The sequence below is a fragment of the Mesoplodon mirus genome, assembly GCF_964341445.2.
Source record: "Mesoplodon mirus genome assembly, chromosome: 11".
Classification (NCBI taxonomy): domain Eukaryota; kingdom Metazoa; phylum Chordata; class Mammalia; order Artiodactyla; family Ziphiidae; genus Mesoplodon; species Mesoplodon mirus.
In genome coordinates this window covers 35,392,884-35,407,404 of record NC_138987.1, presented here as the reverse complement: position 1 = coordinate 35,407,404, position 14,521 = coordinate 35,392,884, and the positions used below count along the sequence as shown (strand labels likewise).

At 57.2% G+C, this 14,521-nt stretch overlaps 2 protein-coding genes across 3 annotated transcripts; one reads left to right on the top strand and one right to left on the bottom strand.

The window, feature by feature from the left end:
• Window positions 1–2,849: 2,849 nt before the first annotated feature.
• Window positions 2,850–5,333, top strand: LGALS2 (galectin 2). The gene is made up of 3 exons (XM_082636719.1): window positions 2,850–2,926; window positions 4,300–4,459; window positions 4,625–5,333. The coding sequence occupies exons 1-3, from the start codon at window positions 2,859–2,861 to the stop codon at window positions 4,769–4,771; spliced, it is 375 nt and encodes a 124-aa protein (XP_082492845.1). The 5' UTR covers window positions 2,850–2,858; the 3' UTR covers window positions 4,772–5,333.
• Window positions 5,334–5,389: 56 nt separating this feature from the next.
• CDC42EP1 (CDC42 effector protein 1) lies at window positions 5,390–13,429 on the bottom strand. 2 transcript variants are annotated; one of them, XM_082636718.1, is made up of 3 exons: window positions 13,308–13,429; window positions 7,958–8,728; window positions 5,390–6,659 (listed from the first exon to the last, which is right to left on the bottom strand). In XM_082636718.1, exons 2-3 carry the CDS (start codon window positions 8,418–8,420, stop codon window positions 6,037–6,039), a joined length of 1,086 nt encoding a protein of 361 aa, XP_082492844.1. In that variant the 5' UTR covers window positions 8,421–8,728; window positions 13,308–13,429; the 3' UTR covers window positions 5,390–6,036. The 2 variants fall into 2 exon arrangements, with proteins under 2 accessions (XP_082492844.1, XP_082492843.1); XM_082636717.1 differs by lacking the exon at window positions 13,308–13,429 and adding an exon at window positions 9,302–9,492.
• Window positions 13,430–14,521: the final 1,092 nt, after the last annotated feature.

Genomic DNA, 14,521 nt, shown 5'->3' with positions numbered 1-14,521 from the left:
GTCTGTGTTTCTGGGTCCAAATTTCACTCTTCTTATAAGGACACCAGTCATATTGGATTTAGGGCCCACCCTCAGCCACTAGGACCTCACCTCAACTTGGCCCTATTTCCAAATAGGTCTCGTTCACTGGCTCCAAGTAGACATGGTTTTCTGGGAGACAGTATTCAAGTCAGCACAGGTGGGATGCAGGGTGTGGATGTGACTGGAGGGTCCAGCATGGATGGCACGGTGCTCTCCCCACCCTCTGCCTCCCAGGGAGGACCTTTGTGCCCAGAGACTTTCCCTACTTTCTCCTTCCCCTGGTCATCTCATCCCTCCCTTTTTTCCTCCTTCCTCAGAGACCACCTAGTCCAAATCTCTTATATTAAAGATGGGGGAACCGAGGTCCCGAAGGTGGCACAGCTGGCCCCTAGTCACTTGGCCAGTTAGGAGCAGAGCTGGCACTAGATCCCGACCCCTGACACCTGCCCCCACCCCGACCCCAGCTTTGCCTCCCTGTCTCTCTCTGGGCTTCAGACTTTGTTAAGCAGGTGGGTCAGGCCCCCTCCCACGGGCATCCCTGTTTGTCCAGATACACCCCGGGCCCAGCTTTTCTCATGACCCTGCCCTGCAGCAGCCTTGGGGTCTCGGGTTCTTCTGTTTGAGCCAGGCAGCCAGCAGGACGTACAGGGGCAGTGGGGGTGCTTCTCCCCATCCCAGTCCCACCCTGACTGTCCCAGGGTCCTGGTGGGTGATGCATGCAACTAGGAGACAGGAGAGTCCTCACGCCATCTGGTGGGGACTGTGCGTGCCGCAGGGCACACAGCTGTGGGGGTCTGCTTGGTGGCAAGGCGCCCCTGTTCCTCTTTGGGACGGACTGGATAACCTCTCTAAGGAAGGCATTCTCTGTCTACCTGTGAGAGGCTGAAGGAGAATTTTAATCCCGTCTGGCCGGTGATCCAGCTGTTACCCTAAGCGCCCATCTGCGGAGTTAGGCCTCCTGCCTCTGAATCCCACTTTCTCAAAGGCAGGGAGATTTCCCCCCACCCAGGGGACGTCTGGCCACATCTGGAGACATTTTTGGTCATCACAACTTGGGGGGAGGGTGCTACTGGCCCCGGGTGGATAGAGACCAGGGGTGCTGCCCTACCACCTACAGCACACAGGACAGACCCACAGGAGTGATCCAGCCCAAACGTCCAGGGTGCCGAGGCTCGGAAACCCTGCTCTGAGGCATCATAGGGTCTGATGTGCTGTGATGCTCCACTCTCCTGGGCTTGGCAAGGCCTCTTTCAGGCCTTCCTTTTTTAAAAAAATTTGTTTTATTTAGTTATTTATTTAGGCTGCATTGGGTCTTCATTGCTGCGTGCGGGCTTTCTCCAGTTGCGGCGAGCCGGGGCTACTCTTCATTGTGGTGCACGGGCTTCTCATTGCGGTGGCTTCTCCCGTTGCGGAATATGGGCTCCAGGCGTGCAGGCTCAGTAGTTGTGGCACATGGGCTTAGTTGCTCCGTGGCATGTGGGATCTTCCCGGACCAGGGCTCGAACCCCGTGTTCCCTGCAATGGCAGGCGGATTCTTAACCACTGCGCCACCGGGAAAGCCCTCAGGCCTTCCTTTTAAAATGCACTGCCTCCAGGAGAACTGGGCAACCCTACCCCTGTGTATGAACTGGCAGATTATTTTCCTTCTTCGTGGAAAGGAGGCAGCTGCCAGCAGGGGAATATTGATCCTCCCCCCACGGACACCGCCCTTGACTTTCAGCACCCCGGTCCCACGAGTTGGTTCAGGGCTTCCCAGGTGTGCTCCCTCCAGGAAAAAAAAAAAAAAAAAATCAGTGAACAGAAATCCCACAATGTAAATGTGTTCTCCCATAAAGTGTTCTAAATATTTGGTGGCTGCTATATCCTGTCTGGCCCAACCACACACTCTCCAACCATGGATGTGAAAACTGGACATTTTCTCAGGCTGGGATAATGAGCTTTGAAAACCCAGCATCGACAGCCTCCCTCTAACCGTAGTAAAGCTGTGGGAACCCCTGCTATATGGAAATTCAGACAGTGCCAAGGTCGACAGAAAAATAAGAAGCAGATGGATACTGTAGTAGCAATAAGTAAGCATAATGACCACAGTCCCTTGATTTGCTTTCAGCCTGTGCCCTATTTGTGGGCTTCACAAACGTGAGCTCTCATCCTCCCAACCAGCTCAAAGGAGGCGCTATTAACCTCAGGGCCTCCAACAGCATCTGTCACACAGTGGACGCTCGGCAACTGGTTCTGAATGAATAAATCAAATTAGCCCATTTTATAGATGAGGAAAGTGAGGTATGGAGAGGGATTTGGATGGACATGTTCAGACATGTGACTTATGGAGTTTTATAGATACTTTGTTTGGGATGGGCCTAGACCTGCCTGTGATACAGTCATTTTCTGTCAGTAAAATGACTCCAAGTTTGTGCAAGAACTAAGCATATCCTTGTTTGGGGGATTTTGCAGAGGGCACTGTGCATCATCACTTGAACACGTTTGGGAACAGTGAGGTGGGCAGGAGTCATTCTATCCATTTCATAGATGGGCAAACTGAGGTTCCCTCAGCTGGGCCCTATGTCTCCAGATCTGGCTGTTCTTCAGGCTGCAGTGGGTGAGAGTGAAGCAAAATGGGCAAGAGGGGGGCTCCGGGAAGCTTTGATCTGAGCACTCTGGCTCTTTCCCTTCCCAGCTCCGTGCTCTCATGTGGGCAGAGGGAGAGTGAGGCCTGGGGCCAGCCAGGTCGGGATGGGATGATGTTGGTGAATGGGCTTCGCCAGCAGAAGAGCGCTGGGCACATGTGTGATTGATTTGTGTGGGTTGTTTCTCTGTTGGTGCAGGGGAAATTTGAGATTATGAACATGGACATGAAGGTGGGGACAACCCTGAAGATCAAGGGCAAGATCGCAGACCATGCTGATGGGTGAGCCAGTGGGGGGGCAGGTGAGGCAGGAGGGGGAGGGGGGCTGCCCACAGACCTGGAACAGGCTGGGAAGGGCAGCCTCGTGAAATGGTCGGACAACGAGAGTGACCTCAGACCAGGGGCCTTTTGTACACTCTTGCACGCTCTCACCCCCTCCCACACCCCTGCTGGCTCCTCTTCTGTTAGGGCTGCTTTCACATCTGAGGCTTCAGAATTCACAGCAGATGCCATGTGCTCAGTTTCCTTGGCCCCAACAGACACTGAAGGGGCAAGTGAGAAATCCCGGAAGCTCTACCCAGTCCTCTGCGAGTCAGGTGCCTCTACTGAAGGCCCAAACCCCCGGGGAACCACCCTCTTGACCCAGCTGAAGGGTCAGAGGCCGGCCTTTCACACGCATTATACCAGCGACAGCTGCCAGGGGCTACCAGGTGGTCTTGTTTGCCTTCTCTCCATTAGAATCAGAGGCATTTCTCCGCCTCAGGTGTTACAGCTCAGCGTTAGCCTCTCCTGTGTGCAGGACAATGTCAGCATTTCTTGGGACTGATGTCCATCAACTTTTGGTTGGGGAAGTGCAGGCAGACGCATTGTGCAGGAGCCAAGAGAAAAATCACCCCTCTCTCCTGCGTGGGTCCCTAAGGGTTGCAGAATTGTGGGGTACCTCTGGTCTGAGACGTCCCAGTGAAGGTACCCCATGACTCAGAACGTCCCACTCTCGGGGACCCTGAAGGTCTATCTAACTCAGGCCCCTGTAGTGATCTTTTCAAGAGATCACACAACTCCTGATTGCATACCTCTAATGACAGGGAGCTCACCACTTTAGGTGTCCAAGTATTTATGGCCAAGCTTAACGGGTCTTCAGATAGTTGAGAACAGCAATTCTTTCCCTCAGGATAGACACCTTCATTTCTTTCTTTTTTTTTTTTTTTTTTCTCTTCTCCGTACGCGGGCCTCTCACTGTTGCGGCCTCTCCCGTTGTGGAGCACAGGCTCCGGACGTGCAGGCTCAGCGGCCATGGCTCATGGGCCCAGCCGCTCCACGGCATGTGGGATCTTCCCGGACCAGGGCACGAACCCGGGTCCCCTGCATCGGCAGGCGGACTCTCAACCACTGCGCCACCAGGGAAGCCCGACACCTTCATTTCTTGAAATGTCACTATTAGTTACCCTCTTGTCAGGAACCTTAGTCTGTGCTCTAAATGGAATGTGATACTCCAGTGCCAAGTCTGATCAAGTTGTCACCTCCCTTGTTTTAAGGCACAGACCTCAATTAACACAACCTTTGGTGATTCTTCCAGTTTGTGGTCAACCCTGCGATCCAAGCTGTTTTAGCCAGGGCTGGCCCCTTATTCTCACCTGTTACTCCTTCCCCTGCAGCTTTGTGATTAATCTGGGCCAGGGGACAGATAAACTGAACCTGCATATCAACCCACGTTTTGATGAATCCACCATCGTCTGCAACTCACTGGATGGCAACAGCTGGGGGCAGGAGCAACGGGACAGCCACATGTGCTTCAGCCCGGGATCAGAGGTCAAGGTGAGGTCAAAGGCGGAAGGGGCCTGAGGAGGATATCAAGGGGAGAGCCCAGATGGTAGGGCACCCTGGCCTAGACAAGGGCCGGGACCGTCTGAGCCACCAGGCACTGCCGTGGCCCCTTTCCAGGGTGCTCCTGCCTCCCTGATGCCTTCCCTCCTACTGCAGCTCCTCGTGACCTTCGAGAACAACGAATTCAAGGTGAAGCTGCCAGACGGGCACCAGTTGACCTTTCCCAACAGGCTGGGCCACAACCACTTGAGCTACCTGAGTGTGCAGGGTGGGTTCAACGTCTCCTCCTTCAAGCTAGACTGAGGGCAGCACCTCGCCAGAACGCAAGACCCCGGAGCGGATTCCGGCTCCTGACCCCCAGCTCCAGCCAGTCACGTGGGATCACCAGCCCTTGGGTCCCCGCTTCCCATGTGCTGTTCCTAACCCTCTGCGCTCATCCCCCAAGGCTAAGAACCAACAAAAGAATCCACCTTTATAGTCTTTCCGTGGTAGGAACTGTGGTGCTTTCCACTATTCTAATGCTCCCAGCATCCTCGTGATACAGATGAGGAAACTGAGGCATAAGGTCCTTGGACTGCCACATGGGGGTTGGGATGTGCCCCCGAACACCTCTAAGCCACCAGTCCTGCCTGCTTGTCCCCTTTTGTCACCAGGGCAAGTGCCAAGCTGCCCTGTGGGATTATGGTTCCAGGCACCTGGGCCAGGGGCTGTTCCCGGAACTATAGATAAGGGCTCCCACCTGGGCCTCTTATCTCAGGGCTATTCATTCCGGCCTAATTACTCATTACCCAACGCCTCAGCCCCTCCCCTCACTGGGGCCCCCTGGGGGAGCCCTTGGCTTTCCAAACCCAGTGCTTAGGGGACTCAAGCAGGTGGCGCTGACACTGTCCTCCCAGGTCCTCAAGCATCTTGCAGGACACCTTTTATCAAAAAAGCCTTTTTTAATCAGGACCCAGAGGCAGGTCTGGGGTGCATGGGAAAGTGGGATTCCCCCACTGTGAGGTCACACCTGACTTTTCTCTGAGGCTTCTGGGACAAGTGGGGGTGGCGGGGGGAATGTCGGGGAAGCAGCCTTAGCAAGGGCTGGGGCTCTCAGAAAGGCAGTGGGGACCCTGTTGGGGGCAACTCCAGGATGAGCTGGGGCAGGCGGTCCCTTTGGGAGAGGGGACAAAGGCTCTATGTGCTATGCTCCCCACCCCCACCCAGCAAGGGCAGCTTTCCCAGCACAAAGGCTGCACTGTGAGGCAGGCTCTCCAGCTGGTGGGGATGGCCTGGGGTGGCGGGTGGGCCCGAGGAATGGCTACTGGGTCCAGAGTGGCAGTGGGGGGAGGCAGGGTGGCCCAGCACGACCCATGGGAATACCCAGGTCCCGGGACAAGCCTGGTCTCCTCTGGCCTCCCTCCCATGTCTGTCCTGCAGAGGTGTGGAGGGGTCTGGGGACAACTTGGGTTTTCTCCCATCTTTCGTTGGCGGGACCCAGCTGTCAGGTGAGGGGCTGGCTCTGCGCCCGGGGAGTTCATAGGCGGTGCCCCGAGGCTGGCTGGGGTCCTGAGCCCATGCCCAGCAGCTCACACCTTGACTTCGTCATCCTCCTCAGCTTCAGCAAACTTGAAGGTGTCGGCTTGCACCGTGCTGGGCACGGGGGCCCTGCGGCCTGCCTGCGGTGGCCCCCACTCTTCGTTCAGGCTCTCCCAAGAGGCCCGAGCCTGGGGCAGCACCTCGACCAGCTCGCTCCGAGCATCCATTTCAGTGTAGCGGCGGCTGCTTTGGCTGCCACCACAGCCTGCTCCCCAGTGCCTGCCGGGTCCCACGTCAGCAGGTGCACAGGGACGCTCTCCTACCGGGCTGGCCCTCGCCTCGGCCGTTGGGCCCAACCCCAGGGTTACCCCATTGGGGCACTGTCCACGGGGTGGGGGGCTTGAGGCAGGGGTCGGGGGGTTTGCAACAGGGGCTGGGGCATTTGCAGCAGGGGCTGGGGCTGGGGTCTCGGCCGCAGAGCCTTCTGAGAGGCTCATGACCCCCAGCAGCTCACTGAGGAGAGAGGGCCCAAGGTCGAGGTCCAGGCGGAAGGACAGGAGGGAGTCAGAGCGGCGAAGCTCAGGTTCGGAGGGGAAGGAGCTCTCACGGTCTCGGTCACGAGGCTTTTCTGGGCGAGGCAGGCGAGAGATGGTGCAGAACCCGGAGTCCAGGCCTAGAAGAGAAATAGGGACCAGGGTCATAGGTCATAGGTTAGGGACCAGGGTCATAGCTGGGGTCCCTAACCAGGAACTGGGGAGGGGAAAGCCAGGACCAACTCCAGCTTGCTATGTGGCCTTTAGCAAGCCACTCCCCCATCTGGACTCAGTTTCCCCCATCTTTCCAATACAGTGAGCCCCGTAGTCTCTTGTGTGATCCTCCTGTCAATGCTGGAAATTTACATAATTCCCATTCCCATTTTGCAGATGAAGAAAGTGAGGCTCAGTTTGGGATGAGGGGAAGGGCTAGCCCAGGGCCACAGAGTCAGATCTCCTGACTCTCAGTCCCAACTGTGAACTTGTATGACCCCTGGTTCCCTGCCATGAGCCCGTAGCATATGGGCTGGTTTGTGGGCACAGGGATGGAACCAGCAGCCAGAGTCTGACTACATAGAAATCAAGACCCAAAGGACAGGCAAATGCCCTCCAAAGGTCCTCTGTCCCAGCCCCTGGCTCCAGGACTACCAGGACTGAGATATAGCCCTCAGTGAGATTCTAAGCATCACCCATGGAGAGAGGTGCCTCTGGTGCTGGGGCAAACCTGCAGGGCAGGAAATGGCCACCAGGTGGCAGCAGGGGCCCCAGTTCCCAGGTGAGCTGTCCAGAGGGGGAGCCAAGGTTACACCTGCCACTCCCCACCCTGGGAGGAAGGGCCTCTGGCTTCTGTCCATGTGAGTGGTTTTCCAAATTTGCCAAGTTACAGGAACCTTTGTTCACGTAACGACACAGCAACAGCTGTGTCCTGAGCACCTACTATGTGACAGATTCTGGGCCACACTGAGTATGTGTATTATCTCACTGAATCTTAGCAATGACCCTGAGGGGCCCATTATACAGGCCAGGACTTGACTTAGCAGAGCTCAGTTGGCTCGCTGGGAATCAGGCAGAACCAGAATTTGAATCCAGAGCCCTGGCTCTCTGCCTCTCCACTATATCATTCTGACACAAGGGAGCTGCTTCCATTGAAGGGGGCTAGAGCAGGCTGGCCCAGCCAAGAGCCTGTGGGTGGCGAGGGCAGCTCAGGGGCAGGTAGAACTCAAATCCCATCTCCTCACCTCTCAAGCTCAGTGTTTTGGGGAGTGAGCAGGTTCCCACCCTGTTCCCCCCCCACTCCACTCATGATTTGGGGTTTGGGCCTGACCTCCACGGAAGCTGAAATGCTGTGGGGAAAAGAGCTCACTTGGAGGCTTGGCTGAACCATCAAACCCTCTGGGCCTCAGCCTCTGAAAAATCGGCAGATAGCCCAGGCCCTCACCGTAACTGGAGTGGCCATCTGTGGAGGTGGGAGGGCTGTGGTCGAAGCTGAGCTTGCCCACCACGAGGCTGTCGTAGGCAGCTTGGTTGAGCTGAGGCAGGGAGATGGCGTTCTTGATGATGGGGGAGATGGCGGGTGGAGCAGGTGAGGGCGCAGGTGGGGAAGCCATCCTCCGGGGCGGTGCCCCTACCCTCCGCACCAGCTGCAGCTTCTTGGCCAGGAAGCTGCGGGGCGAGCGGTGGGTGCCCCGTGAGCTGCCACCGTGGTTGCTGAGGAAGGAGGTGTCGCCGAAGACGTCCCCGCCACGGCCCACGTGCATGGTGTGGCGGAAGTCCCCGAGTGGGGGGCTGATCATGTCCGCAGTCAGCCGCCTCTTTCCCTGTGAGCTGGACACCCAGCCCACAGGTGAGAGCTTGCCCAGGTTCATGGCCGGGGCTCCTCCGGCCCCCTGGGGGCCCGGCATCGGCTCTGGCTGTTCACAGCTGCTGGTCCATGCCCACGGGGGGGCCTGGGGAGGGCGCTGGGCTGGGCTAAGGGTCCGCTTCTCAGTTCCCTCCTTCTCGGTGAAAGGGGGTGGATGGAGGCTGCGCCCCTGCTCTCCTAAGGTGCTGCCTCCAAACGCTGAGGCTATGGGAAGTCCATGGCTTGTCTGTCCCTGAGGCCTGGCTCCTAGCCCTGTGGAAGCAGCTGTAGGTGTTCTGTCCAAGAACACAGAAAGCAGCGGACGTGCCTCAAATGTGGACAGCCCCTCTCCTGCCCAGGGGTGGAGACCTAAAAGAAAGAAAAGTAGTGGTAGGCCTGGGGGCATCCTGGGTCCAAATAATAACAGCTAAAGAGAACAAATGGGGACTCCCTGGCGGTCCAGTGGTTAAGACTCTGCGCTTCCACTGCAGGGAGCACAGGTTCCCTCCTTGGTTGGGGAGCTAAGATCCCCGCATGCTTCGTGGTGTGAGCAACAAGTAAAGAAAAAAAAAAAAAAAGAACAAATGATGGGGAACACGGAGAAAATGCTGAGCAGACGGACCCACAAAGGAGGACACATCGCATGATTCCACGTACAGGAAATTTAAGAACAGGCAAAACAAAACAATATGATAGAAATCAGAATTGTGGTTGCCTTTGAACAGGTATAGACTGGGAGGGGCACAAAAAATTCATCGAGCTGTACACTTAAGCTGTGTGTAGGTTAAAAGTATTATACGGTCGTTATACGGTGCCCACTGATGAAGCAACTACTGAGCGCCAGTGGCTTAAGTTCATCACTCATTTAACCCAGACAACAGCCCTGAGGGAGGCTCTATAGAGAGAGGAGAAACTGAGGCACAAAGAAGTGAAGGGACTTGCCTGACGCCACACAGTAGGCAATGGTGAAGCAGGGCTCCCAACCCCAGAGCCCTTGAACCCCAAGGGCCTCCTGCTGGTGGGTTGAGTAAGTCACCTCCCTTCTAAGTGGGTTAAATTGTCTTCCAGCAACCCGGTGAAGGTTTTGTGAACTGCTGTGTAAACAGCAGAACCCTTCGCCTTCTAGATGTTTCCTGGAAAAAGGATCCTGTGGTCAAAAGTGGTTTTTCCAGATGCCTACTACATGCCTGAGCATATTCAAGGCTCTGAGAAGGCCCGCAGGAAAGAACATTATCATAGTTTTGACAAAAGCCTTGTCACCGGGGAACAAGTTTTGGAAAAAGCTCAGCTGGTGCCAAAAGCTATTTCTTGCCTACTCCCTCCCCTCCTGATCTCTCCCCACTTTCTTCCCCAGTCCCAGTCTTCTCTAAGCTTCTCTTGGTCCGACCCTACCCCTTCTAGTATCATAGAAAGTGTAGGCTGGAGGACACCTATGAGACTATGTTCCCACACTTGGTTTTCCTGTGGCCCAGAGAGGCCAAGCTTGCTCAAGGTCACATCAAGAGAGCTGGTAGAGGGCTTCCTGGCGGTGCAGTGGTTGAGAGTCGTGCCCCGGTCCAGGAAGATCCCACATGCCGCAGAGCAGCTGGGCCTGTGAGCCATGGCCGCTGAGCCTGCGTGTCCGGAGCCTGTGCTCCGCAACAGGAGAGGCCACAACAGTGAGAGGCCCACGTACCTCAAAAAAAAAAAAAAAAAAGAGAGAGAGCTGGTAGAGACGTCAACTCAGAGCCTTTGACTCACGTAGCCTTTACTGGCCCGTGGAGCCCAGTCTTGTCTCTCCAGATCACAACACACTCTGAGGCTGGGGCCACTGCCTGGATTTTCCCTCCTCCCTCCGTCCCAGCACTCAGCTTGGGCTCTGCAGGCGGCCAAGTGCCAAATCAATACCAGTTTAATCACAGGAGTTCTTTGTGATACCTTCATGCCAAAGGCTCACCCCTTGTCACCTTCCGAGTGAGGGTAGGTGGAGGATTCAGTGGCCTCACAGTGTGACCTTGGGCAAGTCATTTACCTCCACAGGCCCGGCACCTGAGCTGATAGACGTTGATAATGATTCTTAACAAGAACACCTAGATCTGAGTGTCAACTTAAAAAAAATTTTTTTGCTGTCACCTCCAAGCATAAAAACCTCAATTCTGCCCTTCAAATGTTATTTGAAATTCAAAATAGGTTAAATAACAAGATAAAAACAAAGGAGGCAATAAAACAAAGCTTGCTTTGTTTTCTGACTACATTCTCTTCCCTTCCCACCATCTGATCCTCTCCCAACCCTAACTCCTCCCCACTGGGGGGCGGTTCTGAATCATCCCTTTCCCTGGCACCCCCGGCACCAAGAAGTCCTTGTGGAATGTTTGCTGAAGTTATGAAGCACTCTGCATTTGGCCAGCCACTACATGATGTCATCTGATTCTCCAACAGCCCCGAAAAGCTGGAGGGTTAGCCCATTTTACAGGAAGAGCCACGGCTTGGAGAGAAGGAACTTGGCCAAGGTCACATGGCAGGTACCTGCCATGGGCCAGGTTTCCCTGCTCTGCTGAGATGAGGATTAAATCTCTGGAGGAGGGGGGGAGGGTGTCATCCTGAAATGTCATGAAGAGGGGTCACTGTGTCTGCCATGGGGCCACACCCACCTCTCCCCAGCCCCCAATTCCCTGGCTTCTAGAAGCAGCACCTCCTTTCTCAGCAAAAGGGGCTCAGCCCCCACCCAACACCCACGGCCACTTGTGAGACCAGCTTCTGCCCCAATCTTGTGATGCCCCCACCTCCCAAATGTCTCTGGGCACCTCCAAAAGATCTCTACCCCACCCACTGCTGTAGAGAGACCTGTGGCATTGTGGAGCCGAGGGCAGGGCACTGCTACTGGGGACCTGTTTTCCCACGTGGAAAACAAGAACTGCATCGAACGCTGGTCCTCTCGCAGGAGAATTTTAAGAGTGGAAGATGCTGTCAAACCCTTGGATCCTGAAGCAGGTCAGGGTTTCAAAGCCAACATTCTTACAGTAATAGCTCTCATTCTGGGGACCCTTGATGGCAGCCTATTTGGCACTTGACGCTGACCACTGGGTATTGCTGGTGGTTAGGTGTGCCCCACCTGGCCCTGGAGTAAGCAGGGCTCCGGCTGTCCAGGAACATGGCCTATCTCCCCTCACCCGTCCAGGATTACTACCTGCTAATGCTCACAAATACCCATTTTACAGATGGAAAAAATGAGGCACAGAAAGGGAACTGACTTGCCCCAGGTCAGAGAACAAAAAACAGTGGTGTGGCTGGGAACCTCCCCAGGAGTCGACCAACATCAATAGTAAATGCCAGGGGAGTGGGCGAAGACTCCAGGGGTGCGGGGAAGAGTTGTTGGGGTCCGGGCAGATGCCCAGCCGCTGAGAACAGAAGGGCAGGCCTGGGAGGCAGGAGACTCAGCTCTGCAGATTCGGTGTCTGTGACCTGTGCTAGAGTGGTCCCCGTGCAGCCTCAGCGTCCCAGGAGTCCTCATGTTTACCCTACAGGGGACAGTCGGGCCTGGGTGCTTGGTAGGAGCTAGCTCAATAGCAGTGATGACCACAGGGACAAGGTCTGGGGCCGGAAGCAGAGACCATGCGCTAGGGAAGGCCAACAGGGGCCGCTGTGGAGGCACCTGTGTTTGGAGGAGGCCCAGGGCTGCCTGACGAAGGTGGGGGGAGGGGGAGAGGCAAGGCTGAGGCGGGTGTGGGGGCCGCGGCACCCTAGCGCTCACCTGGGGGTCACCCGCAGGCCCCTAGCGGGCACCACCTCTCAACCTGGAGGCCACTCCCTGCACATAGCCCCCCTCTCGCAAGTGTCCCGCTGGGTAACGCCCCCCCTGCCAATGCGCAGCGGGACCCTGTCTCTGTTAGGGCTGCTCTGGCCTCTGGAACAAGGGGTTAACTCCCTGGGTGCTGCCTTCTTCTGGTCCTCAGAGTCCAGCCACTTCAAGACGCGGAAACTGAGGCCAGAAAGAGGGTAGCAAGCTGTCCACAGTGGCGGCGGAGACCCCGTTCTCAGAACGTCAAGGGGGATAGTAGTAGGAGAGAGCACCTTGGGCCACAGGGGCGGAAGGAGGAAGAGGGGGAGACGCTTCTTGCCCAGTCACCCCAAGTTAGAGCCGAATCAGCCTTTGGCTCGGCGAGGCTGACTGGCTTCCGGCAGGGTCTCCCCAAGTCCTCGGTTCCAGTCCCTGCGCCGCGTTTCGCGCGGCTGTGGCCTCCGGGCCAGTCCTTTCACCAATCTGAGCCTCAGTTTCCCGATCCAGAAAATGGGTTTCAAACTTCTTGAGTCTTGCCTGTCTCGGCAAGAATAGAACAAATCTCGAGGGCAGTCGGGATTGGAAGTCCCGGGAAAGATTTTGGCCAGAAAACATTCCCTCTGGGAGGTACGGGGTTAGAATGCGGAGGGTCGCTCCGCCGGTAAGGGGGCAGCCGGCTGCCTTGGCCCGAGGGGAACCGGACGGGATGACCTCATCCGCTGCTCCGGCCTGGAATGCGGCGGTTGGGGAGGGGGCAGGGTGCCTGGACCATCTCCCCAGCGGTACCCCCCACTTCCCGCTCTCCGCGCCGGCCTCGCCAAGGGGCCAGACATTCCGACACATAGCCCCCTCCCCGTTCCTTCCCTTCCTTTCCCAGGGCAGGAAGGAGCCTAGACTGCCCTCGACTCGCCCCCACCTCCCGCAACCCGCTTTACTTTCCAATTCTCTGCCCCACTCTTCCCGCCGGGAATGTTGCAAAACAACCCGAAAACTTGGAGCGTCCCGGCGCCGCTCCCGCGGCCAGCGCTCCGGGCCTGCCTGTTGGCACCCGGGGAGACGTTGGCAGGCTGGCCCCCCTCCCCCGCTCCTTGAGCCTAGCGGAGGGTGCCAAGTCCTCGCGGCGCCGCGATCCCCCTGCCGGTGTCCACGCCCATCCAGGGCTCGACGACCCGCGGGGCAGCTCGCAGTTACCTTCTCTCCGCGAGCCGCAGGAGCGGGGGGCGAAGGGCGGACGCGTCGGCAGCGGCGGCGGCAGCGCGTCCCGGCGCGCAGCCCGGGCGAGTGGCTGGGCCGGTCTGCGCCGCCCTGGCCTCGGGCTCCGCGGGCTGGCTCCGGGGGCGGGGGCGGGGTGTGGGCCCGCTCCCTCCTCCCGCCTCTCCCCTCCCGTCTGCGGGCGGGGCCGGGCCCCCGTCCCGGGCACCGATCACGCCGCCCCGAGCGGCGGCGGCGAGAGGTGGAGGGGGAGCGGCGGGGGCGTCAGGTCAGGCTTTTGCCTGCTGCCTGGGGCAGGGAGGGCCGGGGAACGTGCGGGTTGCCGGGGCGAGGTGACTCGGTCCCCGGATCCCAAGTCCTCTTCCACCAGCTCCCTGCGTGGCCTTGGGACGCCCTGACCTGGTAACTCTCGCTGCTGGGCTCTTCAGCCGCTCCCTGCGGGAGTTTGGGGAACAGGGAAGCCGGATCTCAGAGGCCTTGAATGCCAGAGTCCTGCTTAGACCTTAAATTCTACAAGCTGAGATACCCACTCCCTTTCTCCTACCCCCCCTTTTCTTTTTGCTCCAGTACAGGCCCCCGCGGGTACCAGGACACAGACATGAGCCAGACTGGGGTGCAGGCCACTGGTAGAGTGGTGTGGTGTGTGGTCAAGGCTGTGGACTTTGGAACGAACTCAACAGCCTGGCTTCCTATTCTGTTCTGGTCACTGCTTAGCCTTTCTGTGCCTTGCTTTTCCCATCTGTAAAATGGCATAATAGCAGCAAGCATCAGATGTTATGTTGTTAAGTGTTCTCTGCTGTGTCAGCACCTAGGAATCTTGCTGAACAATTACATGAGGTCACACCTCAGATAGATGGGTTCTGAAAGCTTTATTGAGCACCCCTCAACCCCACCCATGAGGGGCAGGGAATCAGCCAGGCACAGCACTCTGTGCCATCCTCAAGGAGGGGAGATAGATCTCTGATCCCTGCCTCATGCTGTTTTGACCTCCTCTGATACTTCCCTGTGACTGTGAGGCCCCCCCGAGGACAGGCAGGAAGACCTGGGGCTGTCTTTGCCCAAAGGGACCCCTAACAGAGCCTGCAGGAGAGGGGCAGGGCTCAGCAAGGTGTCCTAGAAGAGGTGATACCAGAGTTAACTTGTAAAGGACACACAGGCAGAGGGAAGGGCAGTGGAAATGCACACACACCTGG

Bases quoted from the DNA above. Each gene is read 5' to 3' on its own strand.
- CDC42EP1 (XM_082636718.1), bottom strand. From the start codon at position 8,420: ATGCCGGGCCCCCAGGGGGCCGGAGGAGCCCCGGCCATGAACCTGGGC. The intron at 6,660-7,957 runs GTGAGGGCCTGG...TTTCTCTTCTAG, and splicing joins AGATGGCCACTCCAGTTACG to GCCTGGACTCCGGGTTCTGC.
- LGALS2 (XM_082636719.1), top strand. From the start codon at position 2,859: ATGAACATGGACATGAAGGTGGGGACAACCCTGAAGATCAAGGGCAAG. The intron at 2,927-4,299 runs GTGAGCCAGTGG...CTTCCCCTGCAG, and splicing joins ATCGCAGACCATGCTGATGG to CTTTGTGATTAATCTGGGCC. The intron at 4,460-4,624 runs GTGAGGTCAAAG...CTCCTACTGCAG, and splicing joins GCCCGGGATCAGAGGTCAAG to CTCCTCGTGACCTTCGAGAA.